The sequence below is a fragment of the Salmo trutta genome, chromosome 7, assembly GCF_901001165.1.
Source record: "Salmo trutta chromosome 7, fSalTru1.1, whole genome shotgun sequence".
NCBI classification, from domain to species: Eukaryota; Metazoa; Chordata; class Actinopteri; order Salmoniformes; family Salmonidae; genus Salmo; species Salmo trutta.
Genome location: NC_042963.1, coordinates 40,405,412 through 40,426,992, shown reverse-complemented (window position 1 = coordinate 40,426,992; position 21,581 = coordinate 40,405,412). Strand labels below are relative to the sequence as shown.

General features: G+C 43.6%; 1 protein-coding gene across 4 annotated transcripts in view; it reads left to right on the top strand.

Moving 5' to 3' along the window:
- Nucleotides 1–21,359, top strand: part of LOC115197407 (thromboxane-A synthase-like) — a 143,525-nt gene extending 122,166 nt beyond the window's left edge. For all 4 annotated transcript variants that reach the window (XM_029758872.1, XM_029758874.1, XM_029758873.1 and 1 more), the window contains 4 exons: nucleotides 19,022–19,110; nucleotides 19,497–19,634; nucleotides 19,888–20,050; nucleotides 20,799–21,359. In XM_029758872.1, coding sequence (XP_029614732.1) covers nucleotides 19,022–19,110; nucleotides 19,497–19,634; nucleotides 19,888–20,050; nucleotides 20,799–20,912 — 504 coding nt within the window. In that variant the 3' untranslated portion in view covers nucleotides 20,913–21,359. The remainder of the gene's footprint in view (nucleotides 1–19,021; nucleotides 19,111–19,496; nucleotides 19,635–19,887; nucleotides 20,051–20,798) is intronic.
- Nucleotides 21,360–21,581: the final 222 nt, after the last annotated feature.

Below are 21,581 nucleotides of genomic sequence, written 5' to 3'. Positions count from 1 at the left end.
CATTGCTCGTGTTTGTTGGCCCAAGCAAGTCTCTTCTTCTTATTGGTGTCCTTTAGTAGTGGTTTCTTTGCAGCAATTCGACCACCTTCAGTCCTCGGTTGTCTCCCCAAAGTCTGTCCCCAAACAATTTGATTTGCTGGTTTTAAGTATAAACTTTCGAATAGCTCTTCGTTGATTGTTGTGGGGTGTTATCGTTCTCCATCAGCACCGGCCTGTACCCTACCTGCACTAAGCTCTCTCCTGGCCCCTTACTCTGAATTTGTCCTGCTAGGTGACCTAAACTGGGACATGCTTAAACCAACTGACCAAGACCTAAAGCAATGGGCTCCCCAAATCTTTCTCAGATTATTACCAATCCCACAAGGTATGTCTCCAAACACCCAGAAAAGGCTACTCTCCTCAATGTTATCCTCCCAAATAATCCTGATCGGTACCAGTCTGGTGTTTTCTGTAATGACCTGTAATGCCACTGTTTTACAGCCTGTATTCGTACTGGCTGCTCCGTGAAACGTCCTATCCTGATTTGTCATAGATGCTTGCTAAAAAACTTTAATGAGCAAGCCTTCCTTCAGGACCTGGCCTCTGTAAATTGGTATAGAATCAGCTTGATACACTCTGTTGAAGAAGCTTGGACCTTCATTTTTGATATCTTCAGTGATATTCTTAACAAACACACCCCCATAAAGAAAATGAGAATTAAAAATAGGTTCAACCCCTGGTTCGACCGTGATCTTGCAGAGTTAATCCACCTCAAGAATTGCATTAGGCGAAAGGCTCGGCGCATGCATACTCAGCCTGACCGGCTCTCGTTCAGGCAAATGAGAAATAAGTGCACTTGGGCTATCCAGAAGGCCAAAGTTAGTTACTTTAAGGAGCAGTTCTCTCTCTGTGGGTCTAACCCCAAGAAGTTTTGGAAAACAGTTAAAGACCAGGAGAATAAACCCTCCTCCTCACAGCTTCCCATGTCCTTTAAAGTTGATGATGTGGTTGTTACTGACAAGAAGCATATGGCTGAGCTCTTTAATCACCACTTCATTAAGTCAGGATTCCTATTTGACTCAGGCATGCCTCCTTGCCCATCCAACATTTCTTCATCTCCCACCACTTCTAATGCGACTAGCCCCGATGCTCCTTCCACTTTTCCCCCTATCCCGCTACAAAGTTTCTCCCTGCAGGCGGTCACTGAGTCCAAGGTGCTAAAGGAGCTCCTTAAACTTGACCCCAAAAACCCTTTCTTCTTTAACTTCTTGCGGATCATTGGGACACTAGTGTCCCATCTGCTAACATCCGGTGAAATTGCAGAGCGCGAAATTCAAATTAGATTACTATAAATATTTAACTTTCATGAAATCATAAGTGCAATACATCAAAATAAAGCTTAACTTGTTGTTAATCCAGCCGCCGTGTCAGATTTCAAAAAGGCTTTATGGCGAAAGCAAACCATGCGATTATCTGAGGACAGCGCCCAGCACACAAATGAATAACAAATCATTTTCAACCAGGGAATTGTGACACGAAAGTCAGAAATAGCGATATTATATATGCCTTACCTTTGAAGATCTTCTTCTGTTGGCACTCCAAAAGGTCCCAGTTACATTACAAATGGTCCTTTTGTTCGATAAAGTCCTTTATATCCATAAAAACTCAGTTTAGCTGGCGCGCTTCAGTCAAAAATCCACTCGGTTTCCCTCCTTCAAAATGAATCCCAAACGTTACCAATAAACTTATCCAAACAAGTCAATCAACGTTTATAATCAAACCTTAGATACCCTAATACGCAAATAAACAATACAATTTCAGACAGAGAATCGTTATTGTCTTTACCGGAGACAAACAAAAAGAACGCGCTCTCTCGGCCATGCGCTTGGAAACACTACAGCCAAAATGGGAGCCACTTAGAAAAACTACAACTTCTCCCTCATTTTTCCAAAAACCAGCCTGAAACTCTTTTGAAAGATTGTTGACATCTAGTGGAAGTCCTAGGAACTGCAATCGGGGACGATTTTGCCCTATTATAAAAGTGCCAGCCATTGAAATCAGTGGTTTGCTAAAAAAAAAATGGTTGTTGATGGTTTGTCCTCGGGGTTTCGCCTGCCATTTCAGTTGTTATACTCACAGACATTATTTTAACAGTTTTAGAAACTTTAGAGTGTTTTCTACCCAAATCTATAATCTATCTATGCATATCCTAGCTTCTGGGCCTGAGTAGCAGGCAGTTTACTTTGGGCACGCTTTTCATCCGGACGTCAAAATACTGCCCCCTATCCCAAAGAAGTTAAGGTTGCTGCCCCTATAATCATCAAGCCTATCTCTGACCTTTTTAACCTGTCTCTCCTCTCTGGAGAGGTTCCCATTGCTTGGAAGGCAGCCACAGTTAGTCATTTATTTAAAGGGGAGATCAAGCTGATCCTAACTGTTATAGGCCAATTTCTATTTTGCCCTGTTTATCAAGTGTTGGAAAAACTTGCCAATAATCAACTGACTGGCTTTCTTAATGTCTATGTTATTCTCTCTGGTATGCAGTCTGGTTTCCGCTCAGGTTATGGATGTATCACTGCAACCTTAAAGGTCCTCAATGATGTCACCATTGCCCTTGATTCTAAGCAATGTTGTGCTGCTATTGTTATTGACTTGGCCAAAGCTTTTGATACGGTAGACCATTCCACTCTTGTGGGCTGACTAAGCAGTATTGGTGTCTCTGAGGGGTCTTTGGGCTGGTTTGCTAACTACCTCAAAAAGTGCAGTGTATAAAGTCAGAACATCTGTTGTCTCAGCCACTGCCTGTCACCAAGGGTGTACCCCAAGCCTCGATCCTAGGCCCCATGCTCTTCTCAATTTACATCAGCAACATAGCTCAGGCAGTACAAAACTCTCTCATCCATTTATATGCAGATGATACAGTCTTATACTCAACTGGCCCCTCCCGGGATTTTGTGTATAACACTCTACAACAAAGCTTTCTTAGAGTCCAACAAGCTTTCTCTGCCCTTAACCTTGTTCTGAACACCTCCAAAACAAAGATCATGTGGTTTGGTAAGAAGAATGCCCCTCTCCCCACAGGTGTGATTACTACCTCTGAGGGTTTAGAGCTTGAGGTAGTCACCTCATACAAGTACTTCGGAGTATGGCTAGACAGTACACTGTCCTTCTCTCAGCACATATCAAAGCTGCAGGCTAAAGTTCAATCTAGACTTGGTTTCCTCTATCGTAATCACTCCTCTTTCACCCCAGCTGCCAAACTAACACTGATTCAGATGACCATCCTACCCATGCTAGATAATGGGAGACGTAATTTATAGATCACCCTTCGGCCATCAGATTTGCCATCAATGCTCCTTATAGGACACATCACTGCACTCTATACTCTTCTGTAAACTGGTCATCTCTGTACACCTGTTGCAAGACCCACTGGTTGTTGCTTATTATTGAGATATCTACTGTAGCCCTCATCCTCCACATACAACACCCGTTCTGCAAGTCACATTCTGTTAAAGGTCCCCAAAGCGCACACATCCCTGGATCGCTCGTCTTTTCAGTTCGCTGCAGCTGGCGACTGAAACAAGCTGCAACAAACACTCAAACTGGACAGTTATCTCAATCTCTTCATTCAAACACTCAATCATGGACACTTACTGACAGTTGTGGCTGCTTTGCGTGATGTATTGTTCTCTACCTTTGTGTTGTTGTCTGTGCCCAACAATGTTTAAACCCTGTTGTGTGCTGCTACCATGTTGTGCTGCTGCCATGTTGTGTTGCTACCATGCTATGTTGTCATCTTAGGTCTCTCTTTATGTAGTGTTGTCTCACTTGTCGTGATGTGTTTTATCCTATATTTTTAAGTAATTTATTTTTAATCCCAGCCCCCATCCCCGCAGGAGGCCTTTTGCCTTTTGGTAGGCAAAAGGTTAAATAAAATAAAAATATAAATAAATGAAGGCCTGATTCACGTCTCCTCTAAAAAGTTGATGTTGAGATGTGTCTGTTACTTGAACTCTGTGAAGCATTTATTTTGGCTGCAATTTGGTAACTCTAATGAACTCTGGGTCTTCCTTTCCTGTGGCGGTGCTCATGAGAGCCAGTTTTATCATAGCGCTTGATGGTTTTTGCGACTGCTCTTGAAGAAACTTTCAAAGTTCTTGACATTTTCTGCATTGACTGACCATGTCTTAAAGTAATGATGGACTGTCGTTTCTCTTTGCTGTTCTTGCCATACTATGGATTTGGTCTTTAACCAAATAGGGCTATCTTCTGTATACCACCCCTACCTTGTCACAACACAACTGATTGGCTCAAATGCATTAAGAAGGAAGGAAATTCCACAAATTAACAGGTGACTACCTCATGAAGTTGGTTGAGAGAATGCCAAGAGTGTGCAAAACTATCATCAAGGCAAAGGGTGGCTACTTTGAAGAATCTCAAATATAAAATATATTTTGATTTGTTCAACACTTTTTTGGTTACTACATGATTCCATATGTGTTATTTCATAGTTTTGATGTCTTCACTATTATTCTACAATGTAGGAAATAGTAAAACATAAAGAAAAAACATTGAATGAGTAGGTGTGTCCAAACTTTTGACTGGTACTGTATATACTGAAGACATTTCAGCTTTTCATTTTTAACAAATTTGTAAAACATTTCTAACAACATAATTACACTTTGACATTATGGGGTATTGTTAGTAGCCTAGTAATGGCCAATTTAATCCATTTTAAATTCAGGATGTAAAATGTGGAAAAGTCAAGGAGTGGGAATACTTTCTGAAGGCATTATATGTCTCCGCTCTATCAATGGGATTCATTTTCAAAAGAGCAGAATGGCAGGCTGTCAAGCTCCCGTCTATTTCTCTCTTTGGATTAGTGGATACATATTCGATGAGGGGTGTTGACATCAACAGCCTGTGTTCAGTGGAGAGTGAGATGCTATGCTAGCCTCATGAATATGCATAAACCATTTTGAATTTCAACAGGGACAACTCCTACATAAATGTTTTTCTTCTCATTTGCCGAGATGTCACATGCATCACACTTATATCAGTACACTTGTAATAACTTAAGAATTATGAAACTTCTGTTAGATTAAATAAGCCTCATGTATCAAAATAGCAATTCATGCTTATCTTGATTCATTTGACAGTCTTTCATTGCCCCAATATAAAAACACCTCATCTGCTTTATTTTAAAAATGTTTTATTTCACCTTTATTTAACCAGGTAGGCTAGTTGAGAACAAGTTCTCATTTACAACTGCGACCTGGCCAAGATAAAGCAAAGCAGTTCGACACATACAACACAGAGTTACACATGGAATAAACAAACATACAATCAATAATACAGGAGAAAAATCTATATACAGCATGTGCAAATGAGGTAGGATACGGGAGGTAGGGAGATAAATAGGCCATGGTGGCGAAGTAATTACAATTTAGCAGTTAAACACTGGAATGGTAGAATGTGCAGAAGATGAATGTGCAAGTAGAGATACTGGGGTGCAAAGGAGCAAGATAAATAAATAAATACAGTATGGGGATGAGGTAGATTGGATGGGCTATTTACAGATGGGCTATGTACAGGTGCAGTGATCTGTGAGCTGCTCTGACAGCTGGTGCTTAAAGCTAGGGAGGGAGGTAAGAGTCTCCAGCTTCAGAGATTTTTGCAGTTCGTTCCAGTCATTGGCAGCAGAGAACTGGAAGGAGAGCCGGCCAAAGGAAGAATTGGCTTTGGGGGTGACCAGTGAGATATACCTGCTGGAGCGCGTGCTACGGGTGCTGCTATGGTGACCAGTGAGCTGAGATAAGGTTTACCTAGCAGAGACTTGTAGATGACCTGGAGGCAGTGGGTTTGGCGACGAGCATGAAGTGAGGGCCAGCCAACAAGAGCGTACAGGTCGCAGTGGTGGGTAGTATATGGGGCTTTGGTGACAAAACGGATGGCACTGTGATAGACTGCATCCAGTTTGTTTAGTAGAGTGTTGGAGGCTATTTTGTAAATGACATCGCCGAAGTCGAGGATCGGTAGGATGGTGAGTTTTACGAGGGTATGTTTGGCAGCATGAGCGAAGGATGCTTTGTTGCGAAATAGGAAGCCGATTCTAGATTTCATTTTGGAGTGGAGATGCTTAATGTGAGTCTGGAAGGAGAGTTTCCAGTCTAACCAGACACCTAGGTATTTGTAGTTGTCCACATATTCTAAGTCAGAACCGTCCAGAGTAGTGATGCTGGATGGGCGGGCAGCTGCGGGCAGCGATCGGTTGAAGAGCATGCATTTAGTTTTACTTGCATTTAAGAGCAGTTGGAGGCCACGGAAGGATAGTTGTATGGCATTGAACTCGTCTGGAGGTTAGTTAACACAGTGTCCAAAGAAGGGCCAGAGGTATACAGAATGGTGTTGTCTGCGTAGAGGTGAATCAGAGAATCACCAACAGCAAGAGTGACATCATTGATGTATACAGAGAAGAGAGTTGTCCCGTGAATTGAACCCTGTGGCACCCCCATTGAGACTGCCAGAGGTCCGGACAACAGGCCCTCCGATTTGACACACTGAACTCTATCAGAGAAGTAGTTGGTGAATCAGGCGAGGCAGTCATTTGAGAAACCAAGGCTGTTGAGTCTGCCAATGAGAATGTTATGATTGACAGAGTCGAAAGCCTTAGCCAGGTCGATGAATACGGCTGCACAGTAATGTGTCTTATCGAGGGTGGTTATGATATCGTTTAGGATCTTGAGCGTGCCTGAGGTGCACCCATGACCAGCTCTGAAACCAGATTGCATAGCGGAGAAGGTACGGTGGGATTCGAAATGGTCGGTAATCTGTTTGTTAACTTGGCTTTCGAAGACCTTAGAAAGGCAGGGTAGAATAGATAGTCTGTAGCAGTTTGGGTCTAGAGTGTCTCCCCCGTTGAAGAGGGGGTTGACCGCGGCAGCCTCCCAATCTATGGGAATCTCAGACTATGAATAGGGGTTGCAACAAATTCGGCAGATAATTTTAGAAAGAGATATCCATATTGTCTAGCCCGGCTGATTTCTATGGGTCCAGATTTTGCTGCTCTTTCAGAACATCAGCTATTTGGATTTGGGAGAAGGAGAAGTGGGGGAGGCTTGGGCGAGTTGCTGTGGGGGGTGGAGGGCTGTTGATCGGGGTAGGGGTAGCCAGGTGGAATCTGCTTAACGTGGACAGAAAAGGGGCTCCCCCTTTTCCCTCCCTCTCTCTGGCTTAACCTAAACTCAGTTTGCCTCGGTTCCTACTTCCTCCTACCCCAGACAGGCTCTCCTCTCCATTTCCACTGTGCTTCAGGGACTGATACCCCTCACTGTGTTATAACCCATCACTGTGTGTTGCTGTGTGAGCTGATATGAAAATGGGAAGTGTTATTTGTATGCCAGCCAGGTGGTTTTGTTTTTTGTTCATTGTCATTCAAATCATTAGCTTCATAGTTTTGCATTCAGGCGTTGGGTCTGTCTGCCAAGAGGTTGGTTTAAGGGTGCTAGGCAGCTAACCTGAACCGCCAACCAACCTGTGTTGACGAGCTAATGAATGTTTCTCTCTTTCTCTCTCTCTGCTCTCTGCCCTGACCTCTCTCCAGGTGATAAGAACACAAAACATTTCCTTCCAACATTTCCATTCTGCAATTAGTCAAACCAATTAAGAATTTGGCCAATGCCACGACTACCCCAAGTAAAATCAAAAGGCTGGCTGAAGTGTTTTGTTTCCTTTCATTGTCTCATACTCTCATTGTTGCACTTGGCTTTGTATTATTTTTTACATCGAGGTCATATCTTTCACATAATTATTGGTTTGTAGATTGATGGAGAAGATTAGAATTAGCCAGTTGTGATATAAACTCATCAAAAAAAGAAACGTCCTCACTGTCAACTGCGTTTATTTTCAGCAAACTTAACATGTGTACATATTTGTATGAACATAAGATTCAACAATTGAGACATAAACTAAACAAGTTCCACAGACATGTGACTAACATAAATTGAATAATGTGTCCCTGAACAAGGGGGGGGGGTCAAAATCAAAAGTAACAGTCAGTATCTGGTGTGGCAACCAGCTATATTAAGTACTGCAGTGCATCACCTCCTCATGGACTGCACCAGATTTGCCAGTTCTTGCTGTGAGATCTTACTCCACTCTTCCACCAAGGCACCTGCAAGTTCCCGGACATTTCTGAGGGGATTGGCCCTAGCCTTCACCCTCCGATCCAACAGGTCCCAGACGTGCTCAATGGGATTGAGATCCGGGCTCTTCACTGGCAATGGCAGAACACTGACATTCCTGTCTTGCAGGAAATCATGCACAGAACGAGCAGTATGGCTGGTGGCATTGTCATGCAGGAGAGTCATGTCAGGATGAGCCTGCAGGAAGGGTACCACATGAGGGAGGAGGATGTCTTCCCTGTTACGCACAGCGTTGAGATTGCCTGCAATGACAACAAGCTCAGTCCGATGATGCTGTGACACACCGCCCCAGACCATGACGGACCCTCCACCTCCAAATTGATCCCGCTCCAGAGTACAGGCCTCGGTGTAACGCTCATTACTTCGACGATAAACGTGAATCCGAGCATCACCCCTGGTGAGACAAAACCGCGACTCATCAGTGAAGAGCACTTTTTGCCAGTCCTGTCTGGTCCAGCGACGGTGGGTTTGTGCCCATAGGCGACATTGTTGCCGGTGATGTCTGGTGAGGACCTGCCTTACAACAGGCATACAAGCCCTCAGTCCAGCCTCTCTCAGCCTATTGCGGACAGTCTGAGCACTGATGGAGGGATTGTGCGTTCCTGGTGTAACTCGGGCAGTTGTTGTTGCCATCCTGTACCTGTCCCGCAGGTGTGATGTTCGGATGTACCGATCCTGTGCAGGTGTTGTTACACGTGGTCTGCCACTGCGAGGACGATCAGCTGCCCGTCCTGTCTCCCTGTAGCGCTGTATTAGGCGTTTCACAGTACGGACATTGCAATTTATTGCCCTGGACACATCTGCAGTCCCCATGCCTCCTTGCAGCATGCCTAAGGCACGTTCACGCGGATGAGCAGGGACCCTGGGCATCTTTCTTTTGGTGTCTTTCAGAGTCAGTAGAAAGGCCTCTTTAGTGTCCTAAGTTTTCATAACTGTGACATTAATTGCCTACCGTCTGTAAGCTGTTAGTGTCTTAACGACCGTTCCACAGGTGCATGCTCATTAATTGTTTATGTTTCATTGAACAAGCATGGGAAACAGTGTTTAAACCCTTTACAATGAAGATCTGTGAAGTTATTTGAATTTTTACAAATTATCTTTGAAAGACAGGGTCCTGAAAAAGGGATGTTTCTTTTTTTGCTGAGTTTAATAGTTTTATCACAGAGAGATTATCTATTGTTTGCTTTTTGTTTGCAGAGAGCACAGATCTTCCCTCCCCCACTCTCTCTCTCTTTGTTCCCGGCTATTTGAAGACAATGCAAACCGACAGTCATTGCATTTGTGTATTAACAATCCCCTAAAGCCACATCTCTTGTTTGAACATATGCGCCTCTATCCCTATCAATAACCATAAGTGACCATTACCATGGCAACCCCGCCGGATGCGGTGGAGAAAAGGAGGCCGTGTGTGTGTGTCTGTTTCCAAAGCACCTACTTCTAAGGGACTCTTGGGGCCCGGGCATTCAAATGGGGGCAATAGAATGTAAATAAACTGAAATGACTGGGCAGCAGCAGCACGGAGAGGGCCAAGACACAGAGGTTTCATCTCAAATGGCACCCTATTCCCCATATAGTGCACTGCTTTTGACCAGAGCCCATAAATCCCTGGTCAAAAGTAGGGAATGGGCTGCCATTTTAGCCGCAGCCACACTGTGTGGTAGTAGGCCACAGGAAATGAAAGCCAAAGACACTGAGGCAAACTAGCATAGAAGGGAAGGTTTCAGCTCCCATATTCAACACAGTAATTACTTGTTTTTCTACTCCAAATAGGACCTGTAATGAAGAAGGGCAGAGAAATAGAAATAAGCACACACAGGCACTCTAGAGGCCAAATAATTTTGTCTCACTACTGATTGTACTGAGAGATTGAGCTTCAAGCCAAGCTTGCTGTTCATTTCAGACTGTGCAAAAATTAATCTAATTTTACAGAAGAGTAAAGGTGGATATTAGGCAATGAGAGGCTATAAAATGTGTCTGGTGAAGTTATAAGGTTTCTCTGTGTGTTCAGGGGGATTCCTTTGATGCTTTGAACACAGCGGGACTTTTAGTCTTCAATACATTTAGAAATTCTGTGAAACGCAATAAATGTGATCCTTACTCATGTACCACCACTTGTTCTGTTTTTGAAGTGCTCTGCACGAAACACTCAGATGTTGAAGGCTGGTTTTGGGGAGTACCTCCCCAACAGGTCATCATGACTTCATCCGTGTTTTAGTGGATACTGCTAGGTGTGTGTGTGTCATAGATGCACGGATCATAGATGTTTAACTGACTTGTTTTATCTAAATGGTGGGATCTCAAGACCTGCAGAGTCAAGAGTTTGGCTATCCCTCTTTAGACTGATATGCCAAATGGGGATAATTTTTTATCAAGCATATCTGCCAAATCTCTCTTTCCGTTGGGCTGCATAAGTTTGACGTCTTTAACACCAGGATTTGTCACCTGCCGTATGGCGCCAAGAACAGCTTTTTTTAATCTACATTTGAATCCATGTTTTTGTGAAAATGTGTGCCTTTAGCTACACATAAGCTAGATAGCATCAGGTCTCAGATAGGTCTACCTCAGCATCAGGAGACCTGTCAGTAACTGTAGATCAGGGGTAGGCAATTAAATTCAGCCGCGGGCCGATTTTTGTCTGAGCGAATGGTTGGGGGGCCGGAACATAATTGTATTAAATTTGTACACTGCAAATTGAGGTTATATTTGATTGTATTTGATAATAACAATCATTTCATACATTGAGACACGATCACATCTCTTTTTTTATTTGTGGGAATAATTGGGAACAGATTTTGTGAATAAGACATTTTTCACTTAATTCCTGCTGATTTTACAGTATTTTTTTATATATTATTTTTTACAAAAAGCTCTCTCTGCAAGAGAGAATCACTTGCAGGACACAAGTTGCCGTCTGTAGCAGACCCCTGCTGTAGATGATAGGGGATGAAACAGCAGGCTTTATGACGACCTTCGCCTCCCTCCTATCACGACCTTGTGGCCCAAACTGCTGCTCTGCCCTTTAGAACACTGATCGGTGTCCTACAGGAAGAGCCGGCCCTTGCATGGGGAGGGCCTCAAAATATGGGTCTGAAAGGTTCTGAAGTAAGCACAGGTTGACTGGAAAGGGTCTCAAAGTACATTTTTGCTGGACCTATCATTGGAAGTGTGCTGCCATTGTTTTCAAAAACACATCTGTTGACCAGTTACTTGGGTAGATAATCATTAAGAAAATGAAAAGGTCCAAACATCATGTCTCTATTATTATCCGTTCAAAATGTTTTGTGGTTTTTACCCTTGTAGGATAGTCAAAATTAGAGTGACTAAATCGATGGAGGCTTAGAAAAGAAGTGGTAAAAAAATCTGGAAAATAGCATTGCGTCAGCTGTGCTGGATGCTGTGAGAATAAGGCTACCTGACAGGCTTACCATTGAACTCGTCATCTCTCTTCTCAAATCCGGAGGACATAAAACAATATAGGAGGTGAGATAGATATCCATTTTGAGACATGACATATAGTATTTTCATATTTTAGTATACACTGTCCATATTAATGCGAAGTTCGTGTTCTTTTTGAAGACTTCTCACAAAAACAAGCATATCTCTGTGAAATGTCAATAGAGCACTGCAAGCTTTTTGTTTTCAAAGCCTTTCACATTTAATTCAGCTCGTGTCATGCTAATTTAGCTTTAGTGACTCGCAGAAACAACTTGGAAAAGGACGACCACAACATTTAAAATCCTCAAACGTTCCGGCCAAAAGGCTGCACCGCTCCTTCAACAGAGCTTGGTGCTTATTATCGGATGTATTAGGTTACAAAATCCAACTTTTTGGAAATACTGTTAATGATACGTTAGAGAAAGACCCTATTGAATGATTCAGAATATGGAGAATCATATTTGTCTTGGTAAAATGTATTTTATAACATAAGGAAGTGAAATGTTTGTTATTAATTAAAGTACATGAAATTTCACATGTTCCAGTCTGCATTTCTTTACATTGAAATGCCTCTCTTGTTGTGCAACAGTTTCCTGAAACGAGTCACGAATGTCATCCCCAACGTGTGTTTTCACCCATTCTGGGCAGAGTGGCTGGGCACCCTACAATGTATGAAATCTAATTTTATTTGTCACATGCTTCATAAACAACAGGAAACTGTAGGCTAACAGTGAAATGCTTACTTACGGGCAACTCCCAACAATTCTGAGAAAAATATAGAAAATAATAAAAAATGTTGTGTTGTTATTTTCTATATTTTTCTCAGAATTGTAACACACAATGAGTAACGATAACGTCGCTAAATACATGGGGTACCAGTACCGAGTCAATGTGCAGGGGTATGAGGTAATTGAGGTAGATATGTATAGTGCCTTCAGAAAGTATTCATACCCCTTGAATTATTCCACATTTTGTTGTGTTACAGCCTGAATTCAAAATGGATTAAATAGTTTTTTCCCCCTCACTCATCTACACACGATACTCCATAATGACAAAGTAAAAACAGGTTTTTAGATTTTTTTTGCAAATGTATTGAAAATTAAATACAGATATCTCATTTACGTACATAAGTATTCACACCCCTGAGTCAATCAATACATGTTAGAATCACATTTGGCAGGGATTACAGCTGAGAGTCTTACTGGGTAAGTCTCTAAGGGCTTTGCACACCTGGATTGTACAATATTTGCACATTGTTCTTAATAATTCTTCAAGCTTTGTCAAGTTGGTTGTTGATCATTGCTAGATGGCCATTTACAAGTCTTGTCATAGATTTTCAAGCCAATTTAAGTCAAAACTGTAACTAGGCCACCCAGGAACATTCAACGTTATCTTGGTAAACAACTCCAGTGTATATTTGGCCTTGTGTTTTAAGTTATTGTCCTGCTGAAAGGTACATTTGTCTCCCAGTGTCTGGTGGAAAGCAGACTGAACCAAATTCTCCTCTTGGATTTTGCCTGTGCTTAGCTCTATTCCGTTTCTTTTTATCCTGTTAAACACTTATTGCACACATAGTGAATCATTCAGAACTGCTGGTGCTCTCATGCATGGTTCAGTGTTGCTTGTCTCGAAGCGAGCATAGAAGGCATTGAGCTCATTTGGTAGGCTCACGTCAATGGGCAGCCCGCTGCTGGGTTTCCCTTTGTAATCTGTGATAGTTTGCAAACCCTGCCACATCCAACGAGCGTCAGAGCCGACGTAGTATGATTTGATCTTAGTCCTGTATTGACGCTTTGCCTGTTTGATGGCTCGTTGGAGGTCATAGCGGGATTTATTATAAGCATTCAGATTAGTGTCCCACTCCTTGAAACAGTTGGTGCAGAAATCCTTTGGTTGTGCAAACCCACAAACTTATCAGCTGTCTGGGTGGCTGGTCTCAGATGATCCCGTGAAAAAGTCGGATGTGGAGGTCCTGGGCTGGTGTGGTTACACGTGGCCTGGGGTTGTGAGGCCAGTTGGACGTACTGACAAATTCTCTAAAATGATGTTGAAGCGGCTTATGGTAGAGAAATTAACATTCAATTCTCTGGCAACAGCTTTGGTGTACATTCCTGCAGTCAGCATGCCAATTGCACGATCCCTGAAAACTTGAGACATCTGTGTGACTGTGTTGTTTGACAAAACTGCACATTTTAGAGTGGCCTTATATTGTCCCCAGCACAAGGTGCACCTGTGTAATGATCATGCTTTTTAATCAGCTTCTTGATATGCCACACCGGTCAGGTGGATGAATTATCTTGGCAAAGGAGAAATGCTCACTAACAGGGATGTAAACAAATTTGTGTACAACAGAAATAAGCTTTTTGTGCATATGGACAATTTCTGGGATCTTTTATTTCAGCTCTTGAAACATGGAACCATTTTTATTTCTCTGCGAGCAGTTTGAAGGAAGTTGCTAACTAGCACTAGCGCAATTGCTAACTAATGTTAGCGCAATTACTGGAAGTCTATGGGTATCTGCTAGCACGCTAACAGATACACATAGGCTTCCAGTCATTGTGCTAACGCTAGTTAGCATTGGCTCGCAAAACAACCTCCAACTTCCTTTTTACTGGACACAAAGACTTAAAAATGGTATCCACAAGTCCATCTGACTCTGGGGAAGTAGATAAACTATTGGATACAAGAGCAATGTCAACTCACCAACATTATGACCAGGAATATGACTTTCCCGAAGCGGATCCTCTGTTTGGCCCACCACCCAGGACAATGGATCGGATCCCAGCCGGCAACCCAAAACAACGGCGCAGCAGAAGGGGCAGACAGAGCGGTCTTCTGGTCAGGATCCGTAGATGGGCACATCGCGCACCGCTCCCGAGCATACTACTCGCCAATGTCCAGTCTCTTGACAACAAGGTAGACGAAATCCGAGCAAGGGTTGCCTTCCAGAGAGACATCAGAGACTGTTACGTTCTTTGTTTCACGGAAACATGCCTCACTCGAGACACGCTATCTGAGTTGGTCCAGCCACCTGGTTTCTTCACGCATCGCGCCGACAGAAACAAGCATCTCTCTGGTAAGAAGAAGGACGGGAGTGTATGCCTTATGATTAACGAGATGTGGTGGGATCATAACATACAGGAACTCAAGTCCTTTTGTTCACCTGACTTAGAATTCCTCACAATCAAATGCCGACCGCATTATCTACCGAGAATTCTCTTCGATCATAATCACAGTCGTGTATATTCCCCCCCAAGCAGACGCATCGACAGCCCTGAACGAACTTCATTTGACTCTATGTAAACTGGAAACCACATATCCTGAGGCTGCATTTATTGGATTTTAACAAGGCTAATCTGAAAACAAGGCTCCCTAAATTTGATCAGCATATCGATTGCGTGACCCGGGCTGGCAAAACCCTGGATCATTGTTATTCTAACTTCCGCGATGCATATAAGGCCCTCCCCCGCCCTCCTTTTGGAAAAGCTGACCACGACTCCATTTTGTTGCTCCCAGCCTATAGACAGAAACTAAAACAGGAAGCACCCGTGCTCAGGTCTGTTCAACGCTGGTCCGACCAATCGAATTCCACGCTTCAAGATTGCTTCGATCACGTGGACTGGGATATGTTTCCGCATAGCGTCGAACAACAACATTGATGAATATGCTGATTCGGTGAGCGAGTTTATTAGCAAGTACATCGGTGATGTTGTACCCACAGCATCTATTAAAACATACAAACAGTGTAGCTATTCCCTCTGCAAGGCAATCAAACAAGCTAAGCGTCAGTATAGAGACAAAGGAGAGTCGCAATTCAATGGCTCAGACACGAGAGGTATATCTTCAGGGTCTACAGTCAATCATGGACTACAAAATAAAAACCAGCCCCGTCGCGGACCATGATGCCTTGCTCCCAGACAAACTAAACAACTTCTTTGCTCACTTTGAGGACAATACAGTGCCAATGACACGGCCCGCTACCAAAACCTGCGGGCTCTCCTTCACTGCAGCCAACGTGAGTAAAACATTTAAACGTGTTAACCCTTGCAAGGCTGCAGGTCCAGACGGCATCCCCAGCTGCGTCCTCAGAGCATGCGCAGACCAGCTGGCTGGTGTGTTTACGGACATATTCAATCAATCTTTATCCCAGCCTGCTGTTCCCACATGCTTCAAGAGGGCCACCATTGTTCCTGTTCCCAAGAAAGCTAAGGTAACTGAGCTAAATGACTACCGCCCTGTAGCACTCACTTCCGTCATCATGAAGTGCTTTGAGAGACTAGTCAAGGACCATAACACCTCCACCCTAACTGACACCCTAGACCCACTCCAATTTGCTTACCGCCCGAAAGGGTCCACAGACGACGCAATCACACCGCGCTAACCCATTTGGACAAGAGGAATACCTATGTAAAAATGCTGTTCATCGATTACAGCTCAGCATTTAACACCATAGTACCCTCCAAACTCATCATTAAGCTCGAGACCCTGGGTCTCGACCCCGCCCTGTGCAACTGGGTCCTGGACTTCCTGACCGGCCGCCCCCAGGCGGTGAGGGTAGATAACAACATCTCCACCCCGCTGATCCTCAACACTGGGGCCCCACAAGGGTGCGTTCTCAGCCCTCTCCTGTACTCCCTGTTCACCCATGACTGCGTGGCCATGCACACCTCCAACTCAATCATCAAGTTTGCAGACGACACTACAGTGGTAGGCGAGGTCAGTACAGGTGCATCAAAGCGGGAACCGAGAGACTGAAAAACAGCTTCTATCTCAAGGCCATCAGACTGTTAAACGGCCATCACTAACATTGAGTGGTTGCGGCCAATGTAAGGGTGTGTGCTGCTGGCAGGGAAGTCAGGCGCAGGAGATTGAACTTGGTATAAAACGGAGTAGTTTAATAAACGCTCAAAAACTCAGAAAACCAAAATATACAAAATAATACCAGTGGGTACAAAACCCGTCGCACACCAGAACATAACTTGCACAATGCTTACAAACAAACAATCACCAACAAGGACAATGAGGGGGAACAGAGGGTTAAATACACAACATGTAATGAATGGGATTGGAACCAGGTGTGATACAAGACAAAACCAAAGGAAAATGAAAAGAGGATCAGCGATGGCTAGAAGGTCGGCGACTTCGACCGCCGAACGAACAAGGAGAGGGACCAACTTCGGCTGAAGTCGTGACAGCCAACATACTGACTCAACTCTAGCCACTTTAATAATGGAAAAATGTATGTAATAAATGTATCACTAGCCACTTTAAACAATGCCACTTTATATAATGTTAACATATCCTACATTACTCATCTCATATGTATTTACTGTACTCTATACCATCTACTGCATCTTGCCTATGCCCTATACAGCTTGTTGAGTGTCTTAGTGCCAGCATCGGTTTGTGGTGGTAAATAGACATCTAGTATGGTATGCAGCTTATCATGAGGTATTCTAACTCAGGTGAGCCAAACTTGAGACTTCCTTAACATTAGAGATCATGCGCCAGCTGTTGTTAACAAAGACACACCTCTCCACCTCTTATCTTACATGAGGCTGCCTTCTGATCTTGACGATGCATGGAAAAGCCAGCGAAATGTATATTATCCATATCCTTGTTCAGCTACGACTCCCGAGAAACATAGGATATTATAGTTCTTTAAGTCCCGTTGATAGCATAGTCTCGGACGGAGCTCGCCAGTTTGTTCTCTAGTGATTGCACCTTCGCCCACAAAACAGAGGGCAATGGCGGTCTAGATGCTCGCCGACATAGTCTTATCATGACGCCGCTTCACTTGTACCACATGCAGATGCAGCCAAGCGGACATCAAACCAACTCAGGTGCTTAAGGGGGTCTTAGGAGGATATCTAAAGGTGGGGAGCCTCACCACACACTCCAGGCCCCATGTGCCCTCTGGTGGTCCCCAGGACAGGTGACAGACAGAGCGGGCTCCTCTCCACCAGTCCCTCCATCCATTAGCCACTCCAGCGCCCTCGGTTATTACTGTCTGACCTCACACTGTGACTGGGAGGTGGAAATTTATAACTGTGATCGCTGTAAGGTCAGATTGGTCAGGTCAGTCAATCCTATTCCTCTGTTATAGAACACTGCTCATCAGCAGCTTTCCTGTGTATTATAACCCACATTCATTAGGTAGCAAATGGCAGAATACAGGGAGGGACAAGATGAACTTGACCAATAAGAAACACTTTTTTTTCCAAATCTTGATGAAGATGTTGCTGTGCCATCCCTCAGTGAAAGGGAGTGGTTTTTTTCTAGGTCTCTGTGTGCCGTTGGAATAAACAATGGGCTTAATTTGATGACTAAAGGGCTGAGACATACTAAACACTGATATCTGATGTACCTCACAACATTGTGCCCTGTCACGCCCCGTGGTGCAGAACCAGGGTGTTTGATGCACACGCCCACAGACGGACAGACACACACACAGCCACACACTGGGGCCAATGTGTTCCCGATTAACTTGTTGAATCAGCTTTGTGAAACTGCCCCGCAGGATTTGGATAAGTGATTGTCATTGAATCTGCATAATTAGGAAATCATGGCGTTGGAATACAAATGCTCCAACTAACTCTCAACTCCACAGACGCTCCCTCTCCCCTGGCCTGGCAGTAAACCAAGCATGAATAATCATTAGGTACACCGGCACTACAGGCAGAAATAACACTGTCGCTGCATGCTACATATTTCATCCACAGTCTGGCGGAGAGTGTTGTGGTACTAGGCTACAGACACATTGAAAAGCGCTCTATCTTACACAACAGGTCTGGCAGCTAGCGGCGGTTAGGCTTTATCAGTGGAGCAGAGAGCAGTGTTAGCTCTTAGCGCTCATTAGGGACATGTCATTCCCCTGGGGAACTGTGTGGCGGCCAATGAGAAGTGTCAGGAAGGCCAGACAATGGAGCCCCGTCTTTACAGGCTCTGGAATTGTCCCCAGACACACACACATGGCAGTGACTGGCCCTCTAACAACCGAACCACACACACACGGGCACACATGTACAAGCATGCACACACACATTGAGCACATCAGCAGTGTTTTATGGACAGCGGGGTGTTTGTTCAGCGTAGTTATTGTTTAACAGTGTTAATGTCGACTCAGTCACTCTCAACATCCATACATTCATCTAGGATATAGTTAATCTTTGTGGTTTGTTTGGTGCAGTAACAAACAACAAACTCTTAAATTCTCAGCCATGCTCTCCAAATAAACTCATAGCCATAGCATAGTTTTGAATAACATGTTTTGCTGCTCTCTGCTGGCATCAGTATGAATTGCACTTTGCTCCTTTTCTTGATTTTTTTGTGGTGTAAAATGTGCTTTCAGTATTGACTCGATAGTATAGGAATGCAGGATTGTGTTATTTTCTCTGTCGTAGGATTCACCAGATTACACCAACGTCCAGGAGCTGAAATATCTTGACATGGTGATATCAGAAGCTCTGCGCCTCTACCCGCCTGGTTTCAGGTAAGAGCCTTATAGGATTGATAATATTGACATTAGAATGATTCACAAGACAACTCTCTTATGTACTGTATATGGCCATGTTTGGGCTTCCAAGTGGCACAGCGGTCTGAGACACTGCATCTCAGTGCTAGAGGTGTCACTACAGACCCTGGTTTGATTCTGTATCACAACCGGCCGTGATTGGGAGTCCCATAGGGCGGCGCACAATCGGCCCAGTCATCCGGGTTAAGGTTTGGCCAGGTTAGGCCATCATTGTAAATAAGAATTTGTTCTTAACTGACTTGCCTAGTTAAATAAAGGTTAAATTAAATAGATGTCCCCCATGTTTCCATAGTTCATCATTTCATTATGTGCATTGTGGAAACTGAGCAACCATTTTGTTTCAGGTTTGCCCGTGACGTTGACGAGGACTGCATGGTGAATGGACAGTTCCTACCCAAGGGAGCCACACTGGAGATCCCTGCAGGCTATCTGCACTATGATCCAGAGTACTGGCCCGAGCCAGAGAAGTTCATCCCTGAGAGGTAAGCGGCAGCCAGTCTACTGTAGCTCAGTAATTATGTTCCATTTCTATCGGCCTACCATAGAGAAGTCCCAGCACTGCTACATTGTTACACAGCACAGCTACAGTACACTGTCACTGCCTCACATTATGTCCTACTGTTGATGTTCTGTACAACATGGAGTGACAACATTGACGCGTGATAATACAACACAGAAGTATAGTATCAGAGTGTATTACATACTGACCACTGTGGCCTCTACTCTGCCATTCAGATTCACAGTGGAGACCAAGGCCAGCAGACACCCGTTTGTGTATCTGCCGTTTGGGGCAGGGCCCCGCAGCTGTGTCGGCATGAGGCTGGCCCAGCTGGAGATCAAGATGGCCCTGGTGCATGTCTTCAGGAAGTTCAACATTGTGGCCTGCACAGACACCAAGGTGGGTTAAACCTCTGAGTCCATATTCTCTAAAGTGTCTTAGAGTAGGAGTGCTGATCTAGGATCAAGCCACCCCTGTCCATATAAGCATATTGATCTATGATCTAAAAAGAAAAACTGATCCTAGATCACCATTCATACTGATACGCTTTGTGAATACGGGCCCATATTTCTTATTTTGGCACTTATCCCAACCTACATTTGTAAAGGTAATAATAACATTGAAAATACAGAGCCACATGTATACAACCCAGTCAATGCTGTATCCTAGCTCTTTAACATGTTGCTCTTCTACATGTATGACTGGAACGAACTGCAAAAATCTCTGAAGCTGGAGACTCTTACCTCCCTCACTAGCTTTAAGCACCAGTCAGAGCAGCTCACAGATCACTGCACCTGTACATAGCTCATCCAATCTACCTCATCCCCATGCTGTATTTATTTATTTATCTTGCTCCTTTGCACCCCAGTATCTCTACTTGCACATTCATCTTCTGCACATCCTACCATTCCTGTGTTTAATTGCTATATTGTAATTACTTCGCCTACATGGCCCATTTATTGCCTAGATTTTTCTACTGTATTATTGATTGTATGTTTGTTTATTCCATGTGTAACTCTGTGTTGTTGTATGTGTCAAACTGCTTTGCTTTATCTTGGCCAGGTCGCAGTTGTGAATGAGAACTTGTTCTCAACTAGCCTACCTGGTTAAATAATGGTGAAATAAAAATAAAAAATGTATGTTGCAGGTACCTCTGGAGTTGAAGTCTCACACCACTCTCGGACCCAAGAATGGCATCTATGTGACAATCACTAAAAGAGAGATAGAGGGAGAACCGGCGACTCCCCCTGCAGAAGAATAGAAGCTCTGTTCTGCATCTGCTCTCTAGACCGTAGTGTGATTTCTATGAAACAGATATATTATCCATCCAATGACTGCTTATTTTCAGGCTAAACATAAAGTAACATTAACCTAGCCTGGTCCCAGATCTTTTTGTGCTGTCTTGCTAACTTCTATGGTTATTGTCACACGTTTGGCACTCCTTTTACATAAGAGAGTTGGCAATAAAGCACGAACAGATTTGAGACCAGGCTAGCATTAACTTCTTCTTTAATTAAACATCTAAAAGTATTTGGTTAAAATGTACTTAAGTATCAAAAGTAAAACATTTCAAATTCCTTATATTAAGCAAACCAGACGGTACCATTTTTTTTTTTTAAATTATGGATAGACAGGGCCACATTCCAACACGCAGACATCATTTACAAATGAAGCATGTGTGTTTAGTGAGTCCGCCAGATCAGAGGCAGTAGGGATGACTGTGAATTGCAATATTTTCCTGTTCTGCTAAGCATTCAAAATGTAACAAGTACTTTTGGGTGTCAGGGAAAATGTGGAGTAAAAAGTACATTATTAAAAGTAAAAGTTGTCAAAAATAAGTCAAGTACAGATACCCCAAAAAACTACTTCAGTAGTACTTTAAAGTATTTTTACTTAAGTACTTTATGCCACTGCTCCCATGGTAAATGAC